At 46.1% G+C, this 23,290-nt stretch overlaps 4 protein-coding genes across 9 annotated transcripts; 2 read left to right on the top strand and 2 right to left on the bottom strand.

Moving 5' to 3' along the window:
* The first annotated feature begins 1,964 nt into the window (after positions 1–1,964).
* On the top strand, positions 1,965–6,009 carry LOC135674840 (uncharacterized). 2 transcript variants are annotated; one of them, XR_010513736.1, is made up of 5 exons: positions 1,965–2,331; positions 3,004–3,100; positions 5,236–5,295; positions 5,483–5,576; positions 5,666–6,009. XR_010513736.1 is itself a non-coding variant. In XM_065185072.1 (4 exons), exons 1-4 carry the CDS (start codon positions 2,024–2,026, stop codon positions 5,744–5,746), a joined length of 546 nt encoding a protein of 181 aa, XP_065041144.1. In that variant the 5' UTR covers positions 1,966–2,023; the 3' UTR covers positions 5,747–6,009. The 2 variants fall into 2 exon arrangements, 1 of the variants encoding a protein (XP_065041144.1); XM_065185072.1 differs by lacking the exon at positions 5,483–5,576 and having other exon boundaries at positions 1,966–2,331.
* Positions 6,010–8,552: 2,543 nt separating this feature from the next.
* On the top strand, positions 8,553–10,231 carry LOC103986103 (uncharacterized). Its single transcript, XM_009403988.3, has 4 exons — positions 8,553–8,876; positions 8,978–9,103; positions 9,176–9,337; positions 9,429–10,231. Exons 1-4 carry the CDS (start codon positions 8,746–8,748, stop codon positions 9,904–9,906), a joined length of 897 nt encoding a protein of 298 aa, XP_009402263.2. The 5' UTR covers positions 8,553–8,745; the 3' UTR covers positions 9,907–10,231.
* A 214-nt stretch (positions 10,232–10,445) lies between these two features.
* LOC103986104 (probable protein phosphatase 2C 4) lies at positions 10,446–13,208 on the bottom strand. 2 transcript variants are annotated; one of them, XM_018826523.2, is made up of 5 exons: positions 11,556–13,208; positions 11,337–11,450; positions 10,862–11,126; positions 10,667–10,774; positions 10,446–10,577 (listed from the first exon to the last, which is right to left on the bottom strand). In XM_018826523.2, the coding sequence occupies exons 1-5, from the start codon at positions 13,173–13,175 to the stop codon at positions 10,555–10,557; spliced, it is 2,130 nt and encodes a 709-aa protein (XP_018682068.2). In that variant the 5' UTR covers positions 13,176–13,208; the 3' UTR covers positions 10,446–10,554. The 2 variants fall into 2 exon arrangements, with proteins under 2 accessions (XP_018682068.2, XP_009402264.2); XM_009403989.3 differs by having other exon boundaries at positions 10,446–10,774.
* Positions 13,209–14,978: 1,770 nt separating this feature from the next.
* Positions 14,979–21,231, bottom strand: LOC135581120 (fasciclin-like arabinogalactan protein 4). 4 transcript variants are annotated; one of them, XM_065185066.1, is made up of 2 exons: positions 19,804–21,231; positions 14,979–17,068 (listed from the first exon to the last, which is right to left on the bottom strand). In XM_065185066.1, exons 1-2 carry the CDS (start codon positions 21,100–21,102, stop codon positions 16,874–16,876), a joined length of 1,494 nt encoding a protein of 497 aa, XP_065041138.1. In that variant the 5' UTR covers positions 21,103–21,231; the 3' UTR covers positions 14,979–16,873. The 4 variants fall into 4 exon arrangements, with proteins under 4 accessions (XP_065041138.1, XP_065041140.1, XP_065041141.1 ...); XM_065185068.1 differs by having other exon boundaries at positions 14,979–16,987; positions 19,804–21,230; XM_065185069.1 differs by having other exon boundaries at positions 14,979–16,882; positions 19,804–21,230.
* Between the last annotated feature and the right edge of the window lie 2,059 nt (positions 21,232–23,290).

The raw sequence follows: 23,290 nt of genomic DNA, 5'->3' as shown, positions 1-23,290 counted from the left end.
TCCTTCTCGATCTTTCATCTACACGATGTTCCTGAATCGAAGGCTGAGAAGCATACCCACGTAGGAAACCGAAGAGTTTCAATATCTTGAAAGTGGCAGTCAAAGAACTGGGTCATCATGCATCTCAACATTGCCTTTAGATTTCTAGAACTTTGGACCCTATCCATGACTGTTATAGCATCTTTATTTTTTGGTCTTTTGTCCCTCCCGATTATTTTTTTCGACCTTGTAATCTATATGTCGGATGATTCCATTTTAAATACTTCTCGTCAAACATCGCACCGTCTATTTTATTCCAAGGAGGGAATGCGGACAGAGAATAATCAACATCTGGTATGTTCATCGATAATTCGAACCCTCATCCATGGATTTAAGGTTTTCTTTTCGTATATGGCATATGACGTACGTAACCACCAACATGTCCGAAGGCAAGCAGTCCCATTGGTGATGGATGCATCGAGTAGAACGACCTCCATAATTGTACTTTCCCTCATCCGCTTGCACTTGCACTTTATTAGCGCACACACATTCACGTAACTTCCATGCACCTTCCTGAGGACCGGAGAGAGAGAGAGAGAAGACGAAGGCCAAAGATGGCGAGAAGAAGCTAAAACCAAGGCTAGTCATGGAAGGACGCACATGGAACTGAAACAATGAAAAAGAGAAAGAGAGCAGATGAAGGCGAGAAATAAAAATACCACAGCAGCAGAGGGAGAGGAAAAGAAAGGAAAAGGCGAAATCCGCAGATCAAATTCCTCTTTGTTTACGTATCCCCGTCACAGGGAATCTGTCTGGGTTCTCATCTGCTTTCATCAACTCCAACGCAGCAGCCTCTCTCGGGGAGAATAAAGCAGCCAGCCAAGTCATGTAGTGTGTTGAAAAAAGTTTGAGAGATCATACAGATGACCCTCCTTGCTTCATCATCCCTAGCAGATGACGAACATGGTGAACGAACGAAATGGAAGCTGAACCTGGATGGGCAGAGAGAGAGAGAGAGTTAGCAGGCAGCTTTAACTTTTGGTTCATGGGGTGGGTCTCCGAAGACTGCCCTCTGCATTCTGCAGTGTTGGCCTTCCTCCGAATTGAGAGCTGCAGTGGCGTTGGCCATGACACATGAACTCAATCATGACCAGAATCGTGTGTCGACTCTATGACACCCCATGGTATCAGATTCCAAGATGCTGCGAGCACGTAGGTTAATAGTATAAGGTGATACTTATTATCATGAACAAGGTTGAGACGCTCGTCAACATTGGTAGACGATATCCCATTACTGCCACATGCTCACCCGAATCGGTGATGACCGTCCGAAATATGTACGAGGTGCTGTGACGTTAATAGATTACGTACGAGGCATAATGCATGCACTCCGTGTTGGTTGGGGAGAGAGAACTCGAACTATAATAATAATAATAATAATAATAATAATAATAATAATAATAATAATAATAATAATAATAATAATAATAATAATAATAATCAGAAAACACATATCCAAAAAATCCACGTGGTTTGAAACTTGAAAATAATTATAGAAAAAAACTAAATTCTTTATTACATCAAAAACAAAATCGATACAAAGAATCATTCTCACTTGGATTTAATTCAAAACCCCCCGTCCTTCAGATAACACTGGGCCCCACGGAATTGGCGTAAACTGGCCATAGTAGAAGCTGGACCGGAACCGGTGCAGCCCAGTTGTAACTCTACCATCGTCCCAGTTTGTCGACACCTCCAAACCCCGTTCTGGGATTCGACGAATGGGTTTACACCACGTAGTGACAAATTGATCAAATGAGTCGAATCACATCATCCCACCACTTGGACACCCGGTGGGATGACCTACGCATCTTTGGTTGAATTTTACACTTCGAGAGTACCGGTGAACTAGGTTTACTCTCACCGGATGTCACCAAACAATGGCGGGAAAAATATCCGTGACGCGTGGCTTGCTCGAGACGCTTCACAAAAGACTGGTCGACGACGAAGAAACAGAGCGAGTGAGCGAGCGTGGACGAAGCTGATGCCGCCGAAGAGGAAGGCGAAGATCTCGGCCCCGCTGCCAACCATCTCACCGAGGAAGACCAGAAGCGCCACTGCTGTGAAGCGGGCTGAAACTCCGGCGGTGGCACCGGCGAGGGAGCGGGCGCCGTCCAAGAAGGCCAAGCTTTCGACGGCCGGAAACGCGGAGGACACGGATGGTGCCAAGGAAAAGGCCGATTTGGTAAAGGCGAAGGACGTTGTTTCCAGTGACGCAGAAGCGCTCGCTGCTCCGCCGCATGCCGCGGCCGCTTCCGTGGGCGCCGCCAAGACCATCATCATCGAGGCGTGGTGCGTGTTTCTGCTTTCCAACCGTTTCATCAGTTCGACCAAATACCCGATAAATGCTTCTTCTTCTTTTTTTTCCCCTTTTCCGATTTAAAATTAGGGTTTCGGATCACTTCCCCCTTTGCTCGAACCGTTCGAGTTTGTGTACCTCGTCAAGCCCTGGCATTTCTTCTGGTCCTTGATATCATGTATTGACTCACGAAGTCTAAGCATAGCATAATTAGTTCCTTCCAATAGAATTTTAATTTTTCTTTCTGTTTGAGATCATCATTTTTTTTATATATTAACTGCAAACCCTCAGTCATGATGCTTTATATTTATTTCCTAAACATAAGTCTTTTCTTCACTTCATGTACTGTCTCGATCCCAAATTTTATGCTTCTTAATTCTTTGTAAAATAAATAACCCAGTGATTTGAGGGCTAGGTTTATGTATTTCTCATTGATTGTTCACTAATTTGTTTGCGTGACACCCATCTTGAGTGAATATATCTTTGTACTTTACTTCATGTGGCGATGGCGACGCTCTTAGCTTCGAATGAGTGAGATAATTTGGGTCCTTGGGCTACTGTTATTTTTTCCTTTTTGCCTTTTTTGGTGATTGGGTCTGTTTATGTCCATTTTCAAACTGCTGCCGCTAATTTACTTGCATTGATTCATCTTCATTACACTTCAGCAAGCAATGTACGTCTTTCAAGACGAGGGCCGTAAAGGTGAAGGAAGGCCTGGAAAGTGCTGTCCCTGGAATTGTTGTAGCAGTTAATCCTGATAAGGTATCTTTCTTCTGGTCATTGCACTGAGACATTTCTTATTTGATGGCTTATGCCAGGGAGGTATATTTGGATTTATTTAAGTTCTTTTCGTGCCTTGTTGTGAGTACTTTTTCAAAAATGTTTTTTTTTTGTAAAAAAATAATAATAACAAAAGGCAGCTTGAAACTTTGTCGATCCACTTGTCATCTGCATTTCATTCCAGTGTATTACGGGATTTTCTTTTCTAGGCCTTCCAAGCCGATTATGTTCGAACAAAGGAATAATTTTGAGCTTATTTCAGTTTTACTCCTTAGTGTGGGTATGTTGCTGTCTGATAATTTATTGGTAGCTGATTACAGTGAAATCTTGCTTTAAGCATTTTGCATGATATCTCAACTTGGAGTGATTCGATTCTTAGTTCAACCAAAATAGATTCTAGATAAACTGCACAGTCATGATCTACCTACTTGTTCTATTTGACCAGGAAATTCAGCCAATTTATACCCTCTGTTAAACCGGTGAATTGACGAAGTTACTTTATAGCATGTATAAATATCATTAGTAAAATTTTTCTGTTTTTATAAGATGACTTCAGTCCAACAATGATATGTTGGTGTAGCAGCCAATTGTTCTGCTGTCAATATTGGGGTTGAGCTCAAACTTCATCTTGAAACCATTAAACAATTCTGCTTTATAAAAACATGATCAATGAATTTTTATCACAAAATTTGTTAATTTTGACTGTTGAGGTGATTCTAGATTGTAAGCCATTGTATGGACTGACTGTGATCTTACCCCTCCTGATGCGCTAGAGCAATTCTAGCTTGGGTTGAAAAGAATCCTAGTTGCTGGATAAATAATGGACACATGTTTAAAAGATTGTTTGAACTTGCCATTATATGGTGGAACCATCCTACAAAGAAAAGATAATAATATTCTTAAAAAATGACCTGGGCTTTGTCAAATATCCTCCCTTTGCATGCCAAAGCAGTGAAATGGGTGTTTGTGGCTTTATCATGTAGTCAAGGCATTTATTTGTGCCTGTTGGCATGGAAACCATTGTTTGCCGATGCATCACTGCCACAGAGCTTGTTGGTGAAGATGAAATGGTTACTTGTATGCATGTTCTTTTGGCATAGTCCTGCATTATATACTTCACTGGCTTTGGATTGCAGTTAAGATCGTCAGTTTGGTATATGACGTATATACATTTGCGAGTACGATGGCCAATGAAAAAATTTGTTTTCTTTGTTCTTTTCCCTCTGTCTTTAATGGCACTTGGCAGCTTTTATATCTCGACTTGGTGATTTTCTGGTTGCTGCCCGGTAGTTGGACATGAACACATGCAAATTGCAATCCAGTGAGTTGTTACCCGATGCAACCCACCATTAATCACCCAAGCAAATTTGGTCTGCGACAGTGGCTCTTTTTTTCCCTTGTATTTCTTTTTTGAGAATCGAGGGGGTGCTTAAATCTTCAGATGTTGCATTTCGTAATTACTAATCGGTTAAAAAATGTTGGAACGCTTTATTCTGCTTGTTTCTAAAAAAGTCGTTAAGCTGGACCATTGTTGTATGGTAAAATTTCTGATTTTTCAGTACTTTGTGAAGGTATCTTTTGCCTTGCAGAGTAAACCTGTCCTAGTTTGTATTAAGATTTTCTATAGTTATTACCAATTTCTATCGACATGTTCTTTTAGTTTCGCATTATGCTTTTATTGATTTTTTTCTTGAATCATTTGAACTACATGTACTTGTAGCATGGCCTCTAAAGAATTCATGAATCCTGTGAGAATTGCATTTAGTATGTAGAAACCCACGGCCGTTTTTTTATTGATTTTTTTCTTGAATCTTTTCCGAACACTGAGTCATCTAGGATAATATTCTATTATGGTCTGTATTATTTCTGAAATTCTCATCCTAGTTAATGTGCTTTAAGCAAAAGATAATCGGCTGTAATGTGCTAAAAGTGCCAAACAAGAATAATCTGTCCAACATAAACAAATGAAGCAAAATGCTACCGGGCAATATCTGCAAGGGGTTTATTGATTTAGTTTAAAAATTCTAAACAAAATGCAAAAAGTTTATTTGCTACTGATAACTGTGGCTTTACGGTTTTGTTGTTGCATAAACTTATTGTTGGTTTGATATTTGCAGCCACGAAGGGGATGCTTTGAGATACGTGAAGAAAATGGTCAAGTTTTTGTTTCGTTATTGGTAAACCTCAGATTCTTATCTTAATGGTTTTTTTTATTTTCTGAAAATTTTGTCATGAAGTATGTTATCATTCTCATATATTAAGTTTAGGATGCACTCACCCGATTTCATTCAACGAGCTACTGGTCATTACAAAATTAAATAAAGGCTTTGTGGTGTATTTTCGTATTCTACGGAATGAATGCAGGGGTGATTACACTACACACTGCAACTCGAGCAGATGAAAATAAACCTATCATATCTTGGTTTGGTTGAGTGCTTTCACCTCTCTAAAACTAAAGGTCAGATGAAGGTGGCTCAGCAGCACCTAGGAGACATCAATCTTTTTCTATGAAAATAAAAATAGCTCATCCACATTGTTTCCTTGCAGAATATGCCACGGCCATTCACCCCGATGAAAAAGCTCGACATGGATGCAGTGGTTGAGGATATCATTAAGAAGATCACCTGAGTGGTGGAGGTGGTACGTTGGTATGATTATTAATTTCGAGACAGGTGTGTGTAACATTGTGGAGTAGTTTCTTGCTTTCTGTGGACTTCATAGATTGGTGGCGGTCTGTGTTTTCTTTTCGCTCAGATTTGCGGAAATTAAGTAGGGCTTCGCGGATGTTCTGCTGATACGTATGACTTAAAACATATCTGCTCGTCAGGATCTTATTGTGCTTACATTTTCGGACGTCAGAAAGCAATTAATCTGATCCACCATCTTTTTTATCGGAGTCTTTGATATCCTCTTTGCTCAGATTTGCGTAGAGGTTGATGTCCAACAAGTGTGGCTTATGTGATTTTGAATGGTACAAACAAACTCGATTGCATGTGATGCTTACATGATAAAAATAATAATAATTCGGTATTTGTGTTTGGTGGGATCAATACATGAAACCTCGCTTAGCAATGAAATGAATCGTATGATTCTGCCATGATCTGGTGCTTGTACGAGATAGCTTGGGAACACGTCAAAGCCTTTACGCAATTCCCAAAGTTATGTATGCATGCGATCAAAAAAAATATATATGCGTATAATGATGGAAAAAAATGAGTAAAGCTGATTAAAAGGGAATCTATCTATCTTCACTTAGTCATGGGGAAGATAGATTTGAGAAAATAACATGGTATCACTTGCCAGTTTCATCATCGTCCGAAATCTATTCAACCAAGAACAAGAGAAGGTCGTAGAGGAAATGGTTGCATACAGTGAGGATTAAGAGTGATTGGTAGTGTATATTGTCTCAGGGACGTAACATGGTATCACTTGCCGACGCCACCTTCTCCTCTACGCTTCTTAGCCATGGGGGCAAATTCATCCATCTCCACACCGGAGTCGTCGAATCCACGCTCGCGCTCTGCATCGCCTTGCCCTCGAGCTTCACTTCTCCTCATCCTCCACCTAAAGTACGGGGGAGGAGACGGCTTCTTGGGCGCCGGTGGACATGTGAGAGTCTCTGGAATTCTGTGTCCCGGAGATGTCGGCGTCTGATACCCATCATCGTCACCAGCACCACCATCACCATCACCATCAATAGCAGCAGCTGCAGCAGCAACGGCAGCACCTTCATCACCTTTTCTTTGTCTTACTTCTTCTTCTTCGGCCAACTGCGTCTCCTCCTCCTCGTTCCTACTCTCCTTGGTAGAAGAAGAAGAGGAGGAGTGGATCAAGGACGTCGGACTTGTTTCTCTTTCGTCCGGATCTATCTCTTCTTTCTCCTTCATTGCTTCTCTCTCTCTCTCTCTCTCTCTCTCTCTCTCTCTCTCTCTCTACTTCTGAGGTCGGTGGTGTTGGGCTCTCTTCAACGTGAGTATTAAACATCGTGAGCGCTTTTGAATGGACTCGCAAGTCCTTCTCGGACACGCATCGCAGTACAACGGGCATACTCACCTCAGTATAGGGACAAGGAAAAGAGTTGATGACCGACAAAGTTATACCAACAACCATCAGTAAATATGTAATGACGGAAAGGCGAGCTCTACGTGGGATCCTCAGTCGCGGTGGGCTTTTGAGATCATTCGAAATGGAAACAGTTGCATATGAACTAAACACTCGTTCCCGGGATCTCTGGATTGCTTCCACGGCTTCTTGGCTTCCCCTCTATAAACACACGCATTCATTAGAATGCGGTGTATGCATTCTGATCCGCACTACGTAATGCCTATCTTTTGTGGCTTTACAGTTCCTTGGGTTTCATTGCCTCTCTCTTATGATGAGTCGGTGCATGAGATGTAAAGTAAAGAGAGAGGGATTGTGTTACAGGAGGATGATGACATCCAAATAGAGCTATCGGGACGCAAAAAATCTTGCCCATCACGTAATCATTACTTCTTCTTTTCAGCTCTCGGGCTATTATCTTCCTCCCTGTATCGCCTTTAATCCTCTGTTATCATCTGCAATCCGAAGAGCTGCACATGCTTCTCATCAAGATTTGAGGCAGGGAATTGTTGTTGCTTTAAAGGGAAAACCACACAGAGAACCAAGTCCCCCCCACAAACATCACACCCTGATAACATCATTGCTTCCTCCTTCCCTCATAATCATGATCTCATACTTGAGTTATCATCATCTCCTCGTGCATATATCTGGCAGTCGCACCACTTTCCACTTCTAAAGCCCTCCTGTCGAATTGTTTACTGGATCTGTATCTACTTTATACTTGCAGGAAGTACAAGCAGAGTCATAGGTCGAACTATTCTCGGTGGACTTTCAGCAGCGAAGTCAGTACCGGGACCATGGATAATGACTCGAGTAACCTAATCTCGGAGGAAATGGAAATGACAAGGGGGGGTGGGAAAAGAGACTGCAATCACATAAGGCTGCATGTAACCGAGAACACAGACCGCAGATGGAGACTTGTCAGGGAGGGAGGCAAATCTAACAAGCTCCCTTGACGTGAGTAGTATTTAATTCATGTATCTGTTCTCTCGGCAATGCCTACCTACCTAATGTTCATATGAGTGACAGGGAGTTGCGGAAGATCCAATAAGATAATGTTTCTGCCGATGTCAGCAGTAGGACTGGTGTTTGCGAGATCCAGTAATCTCATGTAACTTATTTAGTGGCTTTGTTTCATCACCAATGCTGAGTTTCTTGTTCACGAAGACAGAGAACAGATGATGAATGACGATGAAGGATAACAAGCAAAATACAAGGGAGAATTCAGGAAATTATTGCCTAAAGAGACAAAAGGATGAAGAAGAGCAATAGAACCACGGAGTCTTCAATCCGCTCAGGATGTTGTCATCGAAACAACCAACTCAAGACGACGAACAAACACCTTTGACTTCCTCATCGCCCACCTGCATGGCGGTCCATCAAACCCATGACAGAGGAGTAGGTTCTCGAGCGATGGTGGAGCAGTTGCAGTCACTCGTCTTTTCTTCTTGCTTACGCCCACAAGAACTGGATCGCTCGAGGATCAAAATCCTTGGTCTTTATGCCACTGTCTTCCAATCCAAGTCATGCCGGTGATCGGACGCACTGCCATGGGCACTCCCTTCTTCGATGAGCTCAAGAAGCAGGCGTCCTACTTTCTCAAAGAAAAGGTCCGGGCGGCGAGATTGGCTCTCACCGACGTTACTCCAGCTGAACTGTAAGCTCACTTCGTCCAACCTCAGATGATATGGACTCCCTCTTCGTCTTCCTCGTCTTTCTGTTCGAGGGTTCTAAGATTTGGTCTTGGTGGTAACATAGGCTGACCGAAGAGGCAACCGATAGCAACAACCCATGGGCACCTGATGCCATGACAATGAGTCGCATATCGCGTGCTGCGTTTGAGATCGACGACTACTGGAGAATTGTGGAGATTCTGCACAAGAGGTTAGTACGAATTCATCTCCCTTCTTGTGTGCGTAGGCCTAACCATATGTGATCTCTTATGGTGTTCTTCAGATTCTCAAAGTTCGATGGGAAGAACTGGAGAGAGCCGTACAAGGCTCTGATACTTGTCGAGCATCTCCTGACTCATGGACCGGAGAGTGTATCGGAGGAGTTCCAGTGCGACAGAGAAGTCATTCAGGGAATGGGCAACCTCCGGTGTATCGATGAGAAGGGGTGAGGACTCGGAGTATTATCGATCCTTATCCTGCGTGCTACATGATTCCATGTTCACCTGTCACTGTTCTTGGCTCCTTTTTCCTCGCAGGTTCAACTGGGGACTGCAGGTGAAGAACAAAGCAGAGAGGGTCCTGAAGCTGCTGGAGAAGGGGCCGCTGCTTAAAGAAGAACGCGCCCGGGCTCGCAAAATTTCTCGTGGGATCCAAGGGTTCGGGAGCTTCAACCTAAGCTGGCCGTCGTCCCATGCCACGGGAGCGGCCTCGTGTGACTACGCAAGAAGCAATTCGCACTACGAGGATTACACACGGAGGGAGAAGAATCCAATTCTGGACGTCGGAAAGGAAAGATCGAATTCTGACACTGGAACCCGTGCACAGCTTAAGAAGACACGGGCGACATACCGGGCAACGAAGGAGGAGAGCAAAAGCATTGGCGGGCATTTAGCAGAAGAACCAAAGCTTTCGAGTTGCGAGGAAGGAAGAAAAGTCTCGAGTCTAAAAGAAGATCACCCGTTCAGCAACTCGGATCATGAGACCACCAGTTTGCTTCTCATGAGTCAGAGTTGATGATGATGATGATGATGATGATGATGATGAATCTTGCCACAGTGCTTAAGAAGAGATCAACAGCCTCCATCCATCTTGAAGCCCGAGCTATGCGTGCAGGACGACTCCTCTTACAATGTGTATATATACCGTGTGACATCTCAACAATAAAAGCATTGTATCATACATGTTTCTAGGATTGTGAAAACACCAGTGCGATCCATTTTATTATATCAACATATATGAAATCTTTATATAAGTAAGTAAGTAACAGTTCCAATGGTATCAAAACCATGATGCGTGGGGATACAGGTCAAGCATGTCTCCTTTTCCCTGAAGTGGGAGGTCGACAACACAACGTTTACCACAGACTCACATAGTTCCAAGTTAATTATTTCCATGATTTTTCGGATGACTTGCTTCCACTTTCCTGTCTCGGTGTGAGAAATTCCAAGGAAGCATTACCTAATCGAAACTGGGAATGCAATGGTCAGTCAAAGTTCGCATCTTAGCATAAGGGACTTGACGCCAACGATCATCGGACGCTTTGTGACATAGCCAAGAATTCAATTAATACCAACAAAAGAAAGGTTTCGTCAATGTGGCGGAGGGAGATGAGGGAAGTAAGGTTTTAGGTGCCAAGTAGCTTTTGTAGCTCTGCAGTCCGTATTATACCACCACCACCTCAGAGCCTGTTTATGTTGTTCTTGTTGTAATCAATCAATCAATCAATCAATCTCTATAGCTGTTTAATTTCTACAGTGTAATCCTATTTACATACAGGATCTCCATATTCGTCCCTCCAAGGAGATGATGATGACGCAGATATCATCATGATACCGCCGACGATCACCTTGTGGAATCTCAAGCAGCTCGTGGAAGTCCATGCCTGCAGCAAAGATTTATATCGGGATGGGATGTTAGTCTGCTTGAACTAAGCATTCGTAGAAACGCCATAGATGTTTGTGGAATTTACCGGCTTTCTTAGCTGCACGGAAAAGGACTTGTTCGACAAGGTGTTGAGCGGGATCGCCTTCGGGCGTTGCTGCGACGAACATTTGGACTTGAGCGACTGCTTCTTGGTTGGTGAAGTATTGGTAAAGCCCGTCGGACGACAGGATCAAAAATGCATCCTTCGGGCCGAGCTTGTGGTGGTGGAGGGAGGGGTTGCAGGTGATGTACGGTGTGCTCCCCACGTACTCGATTCTGAACATCTCCAGAAGACCGTCGTTCCATTTGGGCTGCAAACACACAGCAGCACATCGTCAGGCATTCTCTGACGAGCCAGTGATATCTGATGTTTTGTGCTCACAATTAATCATCATAAATTCTCAGATCTGAATGGGGCAGAGCATTCAAATTCTTTTAGGATTTCGTTCACAAACAAATGACTGGATGCAAGTTATGAACGCTAAGAACACAAGTCAAGAGTTCAGATTGGAAGCAAATACCTGCTTCAGGAAACCGGCACCGAAAGCTCTCGTCACCTTCAACGAGCCCTTCACGCGATCATTCCAAATGGCAGAAGAGTCGTCGGGGTGCTCATCTCTGATTCTTCCGACTTCCTGATCCATAAACATCAAACCGAGTTATTTTCAGACGAAGAAAAGAAGGATCAAACGAACTTGCAAAAACACAGAGGAAAAGAACACCCAACATCGGACGTGTACCTCTTCGACAGATGTGCTGTGGTCCGAATTAAGCTGCAAGGCTACCAGATTTGTCGGCTCACCAGATGGACCACCGCCACCGTTTGCGTCAAGCTCGAAGAGTGTTTCTTCGTTGATTCTCTCGAGATCCTTCCGTGGCTTTCCTACGGAGCTCCACGATTCCGGTTCCGCCTTCCGTGCGACGATTGCACGGCTGTCCCCTACGTTCATCAGGTACACGTCGTCCCCCTTCATCAGCATCACCAAGACGCAGGAGCCCATGAGGGCCAGCTCAGGATTCTCGGACACCATCTTGTCCGCGATGTCCAGGAAAGATTCCTCCGTCTTCCTCAGGGCTTCGGAGAGAGCCTCCAACACCAGCGAGTGGTTCACCGAGCGATCTTGACTCGACCGCATCGATTGCTCCTTCAACCTCCTGTCGAGCTCCAGCCTTTCCCTCTCGAACTCGCACCTCCATCTTCGGTGGTTCTCCTCCCACTTCCTCGCCGCACCTACTGGCTTCCTCTTGTTTTCTCTTCCTTCTTTGCTCGACCGGTCGTCTGCTGCCCAATTCGTCGCAACCGTGGGGTTATGTTCATCCGGGGCGGCGGGAGTGGTGGGATCATCAACGGGCTCGCGGCAAAAGGTGTCGTTTTTGTCTTCCCAGAGCAGTCCTTTGAGCTCGCGATGCACAGCCGGGTAGAGATTGGAGAGCAGGTAATCTGTGGCGTCGGGACCATTGAATCCGTCGTAGATGCCGACGAACACCCAACCGTGCTCCTCCGACACGACGACGTGGACGCGGTCCTCCCCTGCTTTCCCCTGCGCCCACTGGAGGTTTCCGTTTAAGGAGTCGAGCGAATCCGACCACTGCGCCGCCTCCACGCTATGCCGACCACTGCTTCCGCTGAGATTTGTTAATCCGCCGTCGGCCAAGCCGGAGTCTTTTGGCCCCTTGACGGGCGCGACGATGGATCCGCTTCCGTACGAGGCAGTGGAGACGGTCCTCGCTACGGCCTTGGTGAGCCCGCGGATGAGGGATCGCACAGCCATACGGCGGGGCCTAGGGAGCCCGTGCGAGAGGCTGCGCCGGAGCTGGTCGGAGAAGCAGAGTGGCTTGTCGAGGGGGGCGGAGAAGAGGGAGGCCCGGTGGTCGAGGGGCCCGGACATGAACCCCCTCTCGATGGGGCCCGACATGAACCCACGGTCGGCGGCGGCAAGAGGGCCGGAGAGCGGCCCGGAGAACCGGGGGACGGGCTGGAGGGCGACGGAGGAGAAGGATGTGGAGCTCTCGAAGGCGGAAGCCGCGATAGGCCCGGCGACATCGAGGAGGGACGTCGACAGCGGTGTCCATGCGTTGGCGCTCACGGCGGCGCCGGAGATGGTCCGGAACGTGGTTGTCTCCTCGGAGTGATGGACCTTAGAGGAGGCCGTTGCTGTGGAGGCGGCGGCGGCGGCTGCGTAGGGGCGGCCGGAGACGCCGCACTCGGTATCGCGCCGGACGTAGCAGAAGGAGTGGCCGAGCCCCTCGTCGCACGGGTCCCAAGTCACGGCGACAGCCCCATGGCGTCGGCGTCTGCGACCGGTCGGCGCCCCGTCGCCGGGGCAGCAATAGGCGAGCCTGGCAAGTCCGTTGCCCATCGAAGGCGAAGAAGAAGAGAGAGAGAGTGCGGTGTCTATTAATGGAGGGAGTCGTTGACTATGGGGAGAGCGGGGGTTTGAAATCTGCGGAGGAGATCTCGCGATGGCGTTGACCACAGAGCACGTACCAAAGTCTCGAGTTTACTCCTCAATTAATCAATAGGGCGTAAGAGCGACGTGATCGAAGGAATGGATGACCATCCGATGAGAGGGGCCCGCATGCGCGCTGAATCCAGACCGTCAGTTGGTTCTAAATGGACGCTCCATTAGTTGGACCGAAGCGCTCGTGACTTAATGAGGGACGGGCGATAAGTCAAGGCGGGGCAGCGCATGGAGATGCGTGCCGTCGCAAGCGACCGGATCAGGATCTGACCGACACGTGTCAGTTCGCAGCGTACGCCGTGAGCTTCCTTCCGACCTCGACTACCGCGGCGGACGCGTGAGACCGACGGACGCCAACCGCGGCGGCCGTGCGACCCGCGAGCACCAGGACACGGCGCTGCGACCGGGAAGCCGCTAGGCAATGTGCGCCTAATCGTCACCGTTGCTGGACGAAGCATCCGATTTCCACCGGAACCGCTGACTTGCGAATCCAGAAGACCGTAGAGAGACGGGAAGAAGAAAGAAAAAGGTGCATGGGTTTTGTACACACTCGATTTGATTGAATACAACGTGATATAATAGGAATTGATGGGACTTTTTTGTTTGGGGGAGGGGAAGTTTGCAGGTGAATTGAATACTTATGGATGGATGCATGCAGCTCGAGAGAAAGCCCATAAATGATGATGCAATGGCACCATGAGCCGTTTGTGGCGTCGAATCAATGCGGAGCGGTACATCTACCCTTCATCCCCATCGCAGGATGACTTGAAGCAGACGGAGGAGGGTTGGCTGGCCGAGAGAGAGAGAGAGAGAGAGAGAGAGAGAGAGAGAGTGATATGGTATTTGTCCGATTGGGTTAATTAATACAGGCCAGCTCAGAACAAGAAACACTCTTCTGTAAGCATTTGACCTCATCGACGATGGGCCTTGGAATTAATTTTGTTTCTTGGTTGGATATTGTCGTCTTCTCATTGGATTTCTCAGGTGCTTTTTATTTGTGTTAATTTTATTTTTTTGGTTGGTTGAAATGTCAAAAGGTCTACTCGCCGATAGAATCTGAATAAGAGGCACTTTAACTTAAATGTCAATGTTGCATGGTGGGAGTGAAGGCTCTTCAATGTCATATTGGACTTTGCAGAAACCTTGATGAACTAGATACAGAGATGATGTAGCAAGGCAGCACATGCATGTCCTGCGAGGAGAAGAACAAATCCGAGAATGAACATATAGATAGATTAGATTTGGTAATACAAAAAAAAAAAACGAAACTGAAATTTAGAAAGGTACATAAATCAAATATAAAATGTAATTATGTATTCTGTAGCAATCGGGCAAATGACAATGACCTCAGTGGATAGAGTCAACGACTAATAGCTGGCACAACATCACGTTATCATATCGTCTTTGTCTTGTCGGTAAAGAGTTTTTGCAAGTGTGACCGCTAAAACAATTCACGTAATGTCTGTCTCGAATCATAATGGAGACGAGAGATACGGTCAGAGGGGGCGTGCTAAGATGAGCTTCCTCCACTTTTCATGAATCCTCTGCAAGAAATTTCATTGCATCCCACTTTAAGCCTTGGGAATCAAATCAAATCAAATGCATTCATTCCATGTTTGTGTTTTCGAGGGATGACGAACCATTTTGTTGGAGTCAAAACACATGAACTTGTCCTCTCTCTCTCTCTCTCTCTCTAACAGATGGAGTCAAATCTTTGAATCAACTTTCAACAGCCATAGACAACCTAACTCCGTTGCAAAGTCAAGAAGAAGGAAACATAGCTCGTCTGTACACATATTTCAGTTCATTTGGACAAAGTGGAATGAGTCCATCAGCCATCAATTCTTCTTCTTCTTCTTCTTCTTCTTCACACCCTTCGTGCTTTTGAACAAGTGAGATCACAAGAACAGTTTCCATCTTTGACTTGGCACCTGACCGACTCCATTGATTCCTCGCTCATGCGTGCATGTCTTCCTTGACTTGCAGCTTCCTCAAACCACACCATAGCGCTTACCTTCTTGGCAACCTTCCTTCCGCAACAGGAGGAGGGGCGGTTCCTCCCTCCTATGCTCGACGTCCCCACGTGTTCGACGTAAAAAGTACTCCACAATTCTCATCTCTGCAGTGACCGTCTCGATCAACATTTGGTAACGCAGACTATGACCGGTAAGCTGTCTGCAAGCTCACTGCGGCTCGGCTAGCTTATGATCTGATGCAGATTAATGGTCGAGAAGGACACAACCTAATTCTCATTCTACAGCCGGCCGGCGACCAGCTTGCAGCATGGTGTTGGCCACTGAGCAAGCATAAAGCGAGGAGGTTTGACCCATCGTACCATGCCCTCCACCTCCACCTCCCATCCTAATTGTCTTTGTCTTTGTCCTCATCTTTCCAACAGCTGTAAGGTAAGGTAATGGAGCACACTGCTTTGGACCTTTTGCTATGAGTTGAACTCCATTGGCCTTTCCTGAATCCAGCCCCGAATGATATGCTGTTCCGTAGGAAAGTAATCGACCCGGCCAACCACTTGTGGAACACAATATGACCTGGAACATCTGACATTGCAGATACAGCCGATGACTCCCAAGTACTCTCGATCGATCCAAGTTTGGACTCACCAGGCACAGGAATTAATAGATGATCTGGTTCTGCAGCAACTTGGGTCATTTCATTTTTTTCTGAATCAAATGTACTGTACTGTACTGTACTGTAGCAGCATATCAAAGGACTTGAAACAGTTGCACATATAAGAGGATAGCAAGTTGAGACAATCTCATCTTATGGCAAGCATATCCTCTGGGTTCTATATACATTCCCAAGTCAAAGCCAAAAGACACAGCAAACATTAGACCATGAGTTTCATATGCTGAAGCATTAGGCCTCAGTCGTCACGGTCAGATCCACAACCATCTCATTTTGTTCTACCAGAACAAACTCTCAAATCCAATGCTTTAGGATTTCCTGGACTCAGTAAAAACATTCAACATGTGATCCAAACTCATGCTACTCTCACATGGTGTCATGGTTTGCCAAAACTATTGCAGCACATACAGAAGAAATCCATCGCTGCTGTTCCATTGACTTGGTTCACCAATATAACAAATTAGAGCATTACAGTATCACACGAGTAACGAAAGCGCAAAATGTCTAACATGAAATCTCATTCTTCATCGATCTTTCAGGATTTGGCACCAAAGCGCTAGTGACTGAAACTTGATAAAAACATGTTGTGCTTTCCTCGGTTCGCAATTCCTGGCTTAGGGTCTAATGACATTGAGATGCAATGTGCCATCCACAAACTCAACCTCCAACATGCGTCAAGGTTTTAATGTGTTGGTGCTGATGCAACTTCTAGCACATGCCCCACTCCGCATCGCGTAAGTGCAAGTTGAGACAGAGTTCTGAGTTATATCTTTATTCTTGTTCTCCCTTTAGATCTATATTCTCTCTCCATGGTGAACAAAAAATGGGTAAGCAGCATCTCCCAATTCCTTAAAATAGCAATAGAATGCTGATTTGAGTCACCAAGGCCTTCCACCTGTGAGAACAAGTATCCTTCTTGTGAATCCAAATCCCCTTTTCGTACAAAACATTTTTCACCTTTCCTGCCCAAAATCATAAAGCCCCTCGAACACAGTCAAAATCATGATGCAGATTTCCCTGTTGACTGAAACTTCAACAGCCCCTTCGATTGTACTTGTTTGCTTAATCTTGAGAAAGAAGGAAAAAAAAAAGAGAAAGTAAAGAAGAACCAGATCCACCAGGTAAGATCGGCTATCAAGTTGCTTTCTCTGAAGACCATGACATATACCAAGTCATATAGTGTGTTAAACACCAGAGTTTTGAGAATAATCCAGAGATTCACTAACAAATAACAAATACATAGAGAAAGAGCAAAAAGATTTATCATTAACCCACACCGTTGAGAAACAGCTAGAATGTAATTGCTTTGCTCCAAACGAAAAGAAGAAAAAAGAATATACAATTGTAGGTTACAACAAACAGTTTGAGAAAAATTCGACAGTACACTGTGCAGCCTTCTTCTGTCCCAACAATTCACAAAATGACAAGTCCATCAAGACTTTTAAAGGGAATCATCCTTAAAAGAATTTTAAAGGGATTCCTCTAAGGTGACCAACATAGGTAATAACAAATTTTCCTTCAAACCTATGTGGCCATAGCAAGAATAATTATATATCCAGATTTTAAAAAGGATTTATCAAACATTTAATCTCTGACAGATTGTTCATTTATGTTAGTTCTTGTATTTGCTCAGACAAATCTACATCTTATGCCAAGGATCGTTCTCAAGATATGAGATGTTCTATTATTGCAATCTCTTTAAGACTCTTTTAAATAAACAAACCAAATTTCCTTGATAACAAAGTTCATGAAATCTTTATTGTTATGAACAACATGCGAATAAAAAAGTTGTCTTCAAAATATATGAGCACTCAACTTTTTGGACAATTTAGAGATCCATAACAGGAGAGAGGTGCATCAATGAATTTCATTACTGGATGCTACAAAATCTTACTGTTACGAACGATTATCCAAAAGAACAATAATTTCTATAACTTGAGCTTATGAGAATTAGGCATCCATAATATCTGTTCAAAGCAAGAGTTTTTTATTACTGTTACTTGATTATGTCTGATTTTATAAATATTGCATGCTATGCATGACCACAAGAGCTAGTCTCCTTGATGCGTACACTTAAATCTAAAGAGAAATAAATCGACACCTCGGCTAGCTTGTCTCACGTTTAATGATTATTAGAGAAAGGCACTCGAATCATTTATATAGACTCCTCATCGTGAATCTTTTATTGTCATACGAACTGACTTTTATGCCTAACTAATTATATGTAAAAGACTTATCAACGTGAACTTTATCTCGGATGTATATCCTATGCCCTGTTCCTAAATGCTTTGAGTCCAGTACAAGTAATACCATGATCTTCCATACATGATGGAGTATTGCCAGATCACAACTTGTTCGATTGTATGGACACAAGGAGTAGGTTATACAGTAGGCAAGAAACTCAGAATCTTTAGTAACTATTCCATTTCTCACATCATCTTGAGTTCATTCTAGGTTGACGAGATGAATATTCCCCCTTAACAGTTGCTCTTCAAATCTTGAGAAAACTTCTCTTTACTAAATATCCACTAGAAAGTTGATCAAGATCAGTTATTACTAAACATATAAGGCAGATATTGGTTAAAGCCGACTCGGACTTCAAGTAGAATTTAAAGTTTGAATTTTTCTCACCGTCGATTCAAGCCCTTTATTCAAAATCGATGCTGAGATGTAACCATATGTTAATTCCATAAAGAGGACGAACGACAAAAGTTCAGGTTCACAATTCTGGAGAGGTATGTCATTGTTTAACAAATGAAGGAACACGATGGCAGAGTTAGAAATTCCATGGTGAATTCCATGCACGCAATGACAACGAGTCCAATCCTTGCTAGAGAGGTAAAGCTTGAACTCAGCAAGAGATGAGCACGATTTAGTACGTTCATATATGTCTATTGAAGTCAGCTCAAGATTTCAATGTCTCGCCAGTACAGACTAAACAGAGAGATCTTACAGCCCATTCCCCGCACCCCCGGGAGGACTGCAGCGCCAGCCGGGGGTGGCGTGGGGCCGAGGGACGTCGAGAGACGGGCGCACACGTGGGGCCCGACGCAACCAAATCCAACCAAACGCAGTGCAACCCAAAGGGTCGACGTCGTCATCCAGAGAGAGCAGAATCTAACGGGTGGGTCACGGACAGCAATGCGCTGTCTCATTGCCGCCAGCTCACTCCCCACTGCCCAGCGCGATCCCATCACCGACCCCGGTGAGCTCACGCGAGTCCGGAACCAGCCCGGAAAGACCTGAGCCTTTCCCCAACCCCAGAGAGAAGACGACAGGAGCCCCGTCCTCGAGCATCCCATTGAAAAGGGGACGCTTTCTCTTCCCTAACTATTACAAGTAGATTGGATGAGACTCTCTCTTATCCAAGGACCCATGCACTCTCCTTTCTTGATCTCCAATTCGAGATTTCGATGGATTTTTGGTTTGTTTCTTCTTGGCAAAGACCGAGAACGAAGCATTTGTTTTGTTTTGATTTGTTCTTTTTGGATCGGCCGACCCCTAAAAGCTGCGAGCTTTCTGTGTCTTTAGTCGCTCTTCAGCAGATGGAAGGAAAGAACCATCGTCGTCCTCACAGAACGGAAACGGAAACGGAAACGGGAGAAGAAAAAGAAAGTAAGAAGAAGAGAGGAGAAGAGACGAATCGGATTCTACAAACTTTTGCTCGGAATTCCATCAGATTATTTCGACATTTCCAAATTGAATGCCGCCATGAATCACCCAAAACATGTAGGAAGGAAAGGGCAAAAAAATGGCTGCTTTGCAGCTAAAATTCCAATCTTCGTATACGAATACCATCCAAAATAACCACCCAACCCCCGACGGAACATCAAGAAATAAAGATGAAAATTTTAGATGAAAGAAGAGAAAGCAGATCTCATACCAGCAGCTGCATTAGAAAGAGCGACGCTATACAGGACAGGGCAACCCCATCGCGGACGGCCGCCCCGGACGTAAGCTCCTCTCTGAGGCCCGGCGGCGACGACAGCCTCGCCGGCGGCGTGTCCCAGTCCTCGGCCCCCTGCGGCGGGAGACCCGCCGCCTCCACCGGCGGCGGCGCAGCGGCTGCCGCCTGCATCGCTCCGCTGGTCTCCCCCGGGAAGATCTCCCTCGGCAGTAGCACCTTGGAGACGGCGAATACGGCCACCGGGTTCTGGTCGAACACGGTGCGCGTGATGGACGCCTGGACCACGCCGGTGTCGATGGCCACCGAGCCGTTGACACGCGTGATGTTGAGGGTAAAGCGGCCGGCGCCGGTGTCCTCGGTGGCGAGCGTGGGCTGGACGGGGTTGACGATGGACTCGAGGGAGCCGAGGGGGTAGTAGGAGTGGAGCACGTGGAAGCGGAGCACCACCGCCTTGCGGTCCGCCGGCAAAGACTGCAGCCGCTCGGTGGCCGGGAGATCTGCGAAGGCCTCGTCGGTGGGGACGAAGACGGTGATTCCGGCGCCGCGCTCGTCGGCCTCGAACTCTGCTGCGACGCCCGACGCCTCGAGCATGGACGCGGCCACGTTGAAGTCGCGGCCGTCGAAGAGGACCCGCGTGATGTTGACCCCGACGGGAGGGCGCGTCTCCGAGGCGGCGAGGTCGAACCCGTAGGGGAGGAGGAGTGCGTTGACGGCGAAGACGGAGACGTTGTAGGGGTGGGTGCCGACGAGGTCGAGGATGGTGGCGTTGGAGGCGGAGAAGGGGGCGGGCGAGCGCGCGGTGACGCCGCCCCCCTCGTCGCGGGTGAGGTTGACGGCGCCGAGGTTTCCGGCGGCCCTGCCGGTGGTCTGGTACAGAGTGGTGACGAGCTTCCCGCCGGTCGGGATGCGGCGGAGGTCGGGCCACGAGAGGTACTCGAGGAGGACGTGGTAGCGGAGGACGTCGGCGATGTCAGCGGCCGCGGCGGTGCGGGCGGCCGAGGAGCGGAGGAGGTAGGCGTTGGGGACGGCGAGGATGGTGAGGGAGGAGCGTCCCGCGAGGTCGCCGGGGACGGAGGTGGAGCTAAGTAGGCGATTGAAGTCGGAGAGGTCGCGGTAGGCTGAGAGCACGGCGGTGATGTTAACCGCCAAAGAAACGGGGTGAGTTATAAGCAACAGGAAAAGCAGGAGGCGGGCAGGGGCAGAGTAGGGAATACGCAAATGCGGGTGGAGAGGAGGCGGAGGAGGAGGAGGTGGTGGTGGAGATGATGCCGCCATTTCAATTTGCTGCGCTTTCTTTCTCCCCACTCCAGTCTCCTGCCCAGTGAGTGCGCGAGAGAGAGAGAGAGAGAGAGAGAGCCAGAGCAAAGCGAAGTAGAAAGATGTGGGAGATGATGATGATGATCATAATGATGATGCTGGTGGTGATGTTATATATATTGTATGTATTAGAATAATAGTTTTAATTATTATTATCCGTGGAGTGATCCGATCGGATTCGGGGTCCGTTCACCTACCCATCGCACCACCGCTTTGCGTGCCGCCCATGGTGGAGGATGAAAGCCTTGGTCGGGCGACCGGAGGTGACCGCACGAGTTTGGTGCCTCGTGAGGTGTTGGTAGCACCGGGCGACTAGGTGATTTGGTACAAGGTCCGCAACACGGAACACCAAACGAAGCCCAATGAATACCCGAAACGGGCGGTCGTGGCAATGACATGTTTTAGCTCGGTAGATATTTAGAATAGATAACTTAGTAGTAAAGCCTACGTTAATTAATGCTTTATTTAATAATAAAATTATTTTAATTTCATATTTTGATATTATATAATTTCATATTATTATATATTTTTTGATATTTTTAATGAAAATAGAAAGTGGTGGAAACAATTCATCGGCGAAGGATTCGTCTAATTTAATGCAGCTAAAAAGTCTTGGCTTCGGACCGAAAAGATATACACGACATTTAAGCATCTATCGGTTGGCCTTTATAAAAATGTTTGGGCATATTTCGAAACATAGTAGCGTTTGGAAGTGACAGCGGTTGATTCTTGAAACAGCGATCTAATCTAATCCACCCTCACGGAGGTAACCAACGAACAAAGGGCGCGGTTGGCGGCTAGCTCTCATCTGCCCACTGCTGCTTTCCAAGTGCAACAGCTAAAACTACAACAGCGCGGCGGCTACTGGGATTCATGCAACGTAACACTGTATCCGAGTAGGGGCTTGACTTCATTCATATTTAGAATGAACGAGTCAGACAGTTTCGGTTCTATTTCTCGAACCAATAATTTCGATTTTGGAGTCGACGATTTCGAATCGAAATCATCTTTTTTCTTTATTTTTTTAAAAGAATTTTCATTTGATCGAACCAAAACCAGAGAGTCGACGATCGTATGACGGTCAACGACGATCATACGATTGTTTAGATTTCCGATCTTTGTTTGATCTGCTTACTGCTCCCCAAAGGTCAATGGAGTCGGCCTAAGCAAGCAGGCAGCATGATGATTGATCACGGGCTCACTTTGGGAGCTAGGAAAAAGGTAGCCAAGCGAGTCAATACCCTACGAGATCTTTGGGCACTTCCCCCCGCTATATTAACCCTAGTTTACGAAGCATAGTAACCCTACGTGCTGCTTCGATGGCGGTGCAGTAACCTTCTCCTTATATATGTAGTTTGTCTCGGCAGCATTCGGTCCGTCCATGCTCTGATAAGACGTGCATGGAGTAGTTTAGTAATTGGAGGGTGTAGGTGTTGCATGGAGTAGTTTATCCCTGCCAATTCGCTTCACTTACTTGTCCCGACGTAGACCCGCCTCCGTGTGGGCTCTCCGGCCTCCACTAGCCGAACAGCGGCTACAGCCTGCTTCCAGATGAGTCGGAATGGAGTTAAATGGGAAGGAGCCCCGTAATGTTTGAGCCTGTGCCTGTGCCTTGTGGATTTGGACCGCCACGCGCATTGAGATCCATGTGCGTTGCGTTTGAGTCGTTCGACGAAATGACAAGGACGGGATTTTTTGCCGAATAGCAAGCACATCGATCGTCTGGGTCTTCTAGGCAAAAAGTCGAGGCCAGGTCGGGAACTCGTTGGCGAGAATGCCACCGAGCACCTTTCTCTGATGTCCCCTTGACTTCCATCTCTTTCTCCCATGTACCGCTTTACTGAATTCAGTCGCTTTTGATTTGTGAATCACTCGACTGCGGCTGTTTTGGATGGTTGTATCCATCTATCTGAATATTACATCAAAACAAATCGGTTTTTTCCTTTTTTTTACACTGTAGTAAGCATCATCAAATCATAAATATTTCTTCTTGTCTTCATGGTTACATTCTGATAAGCTCTTCTTCTAACCTCTAGCTGCTACATTCCACAGGATGAAACATCAAGAAAAGCTGTCGAAGTTTACAGAGGAAGATGCTGCAAGAAAATAGGTAGCCAGCAATCTTCTCTTGTTACTGCTTAATTGT

This window comes from Musa acuminata, chromosome BXJ1-5 (assembly GCF_036884655.1).
Source record: "Musa acuminata AAA Group cultivar baxijiao chromosome BXJ1-5, Cavendish_Baxijiao_AAA, whole genome shotgun sequence".
NCBI classification, from domain to species: Eukaryota; Viridiplantae; Streptophyta; class Magnoliopsida; order Zingiberales; family Musaceae; genus Musa; species Musa acuminata.
This window is presented reverse-complemented; position numbering and strand designations above follow the sequence as displayed.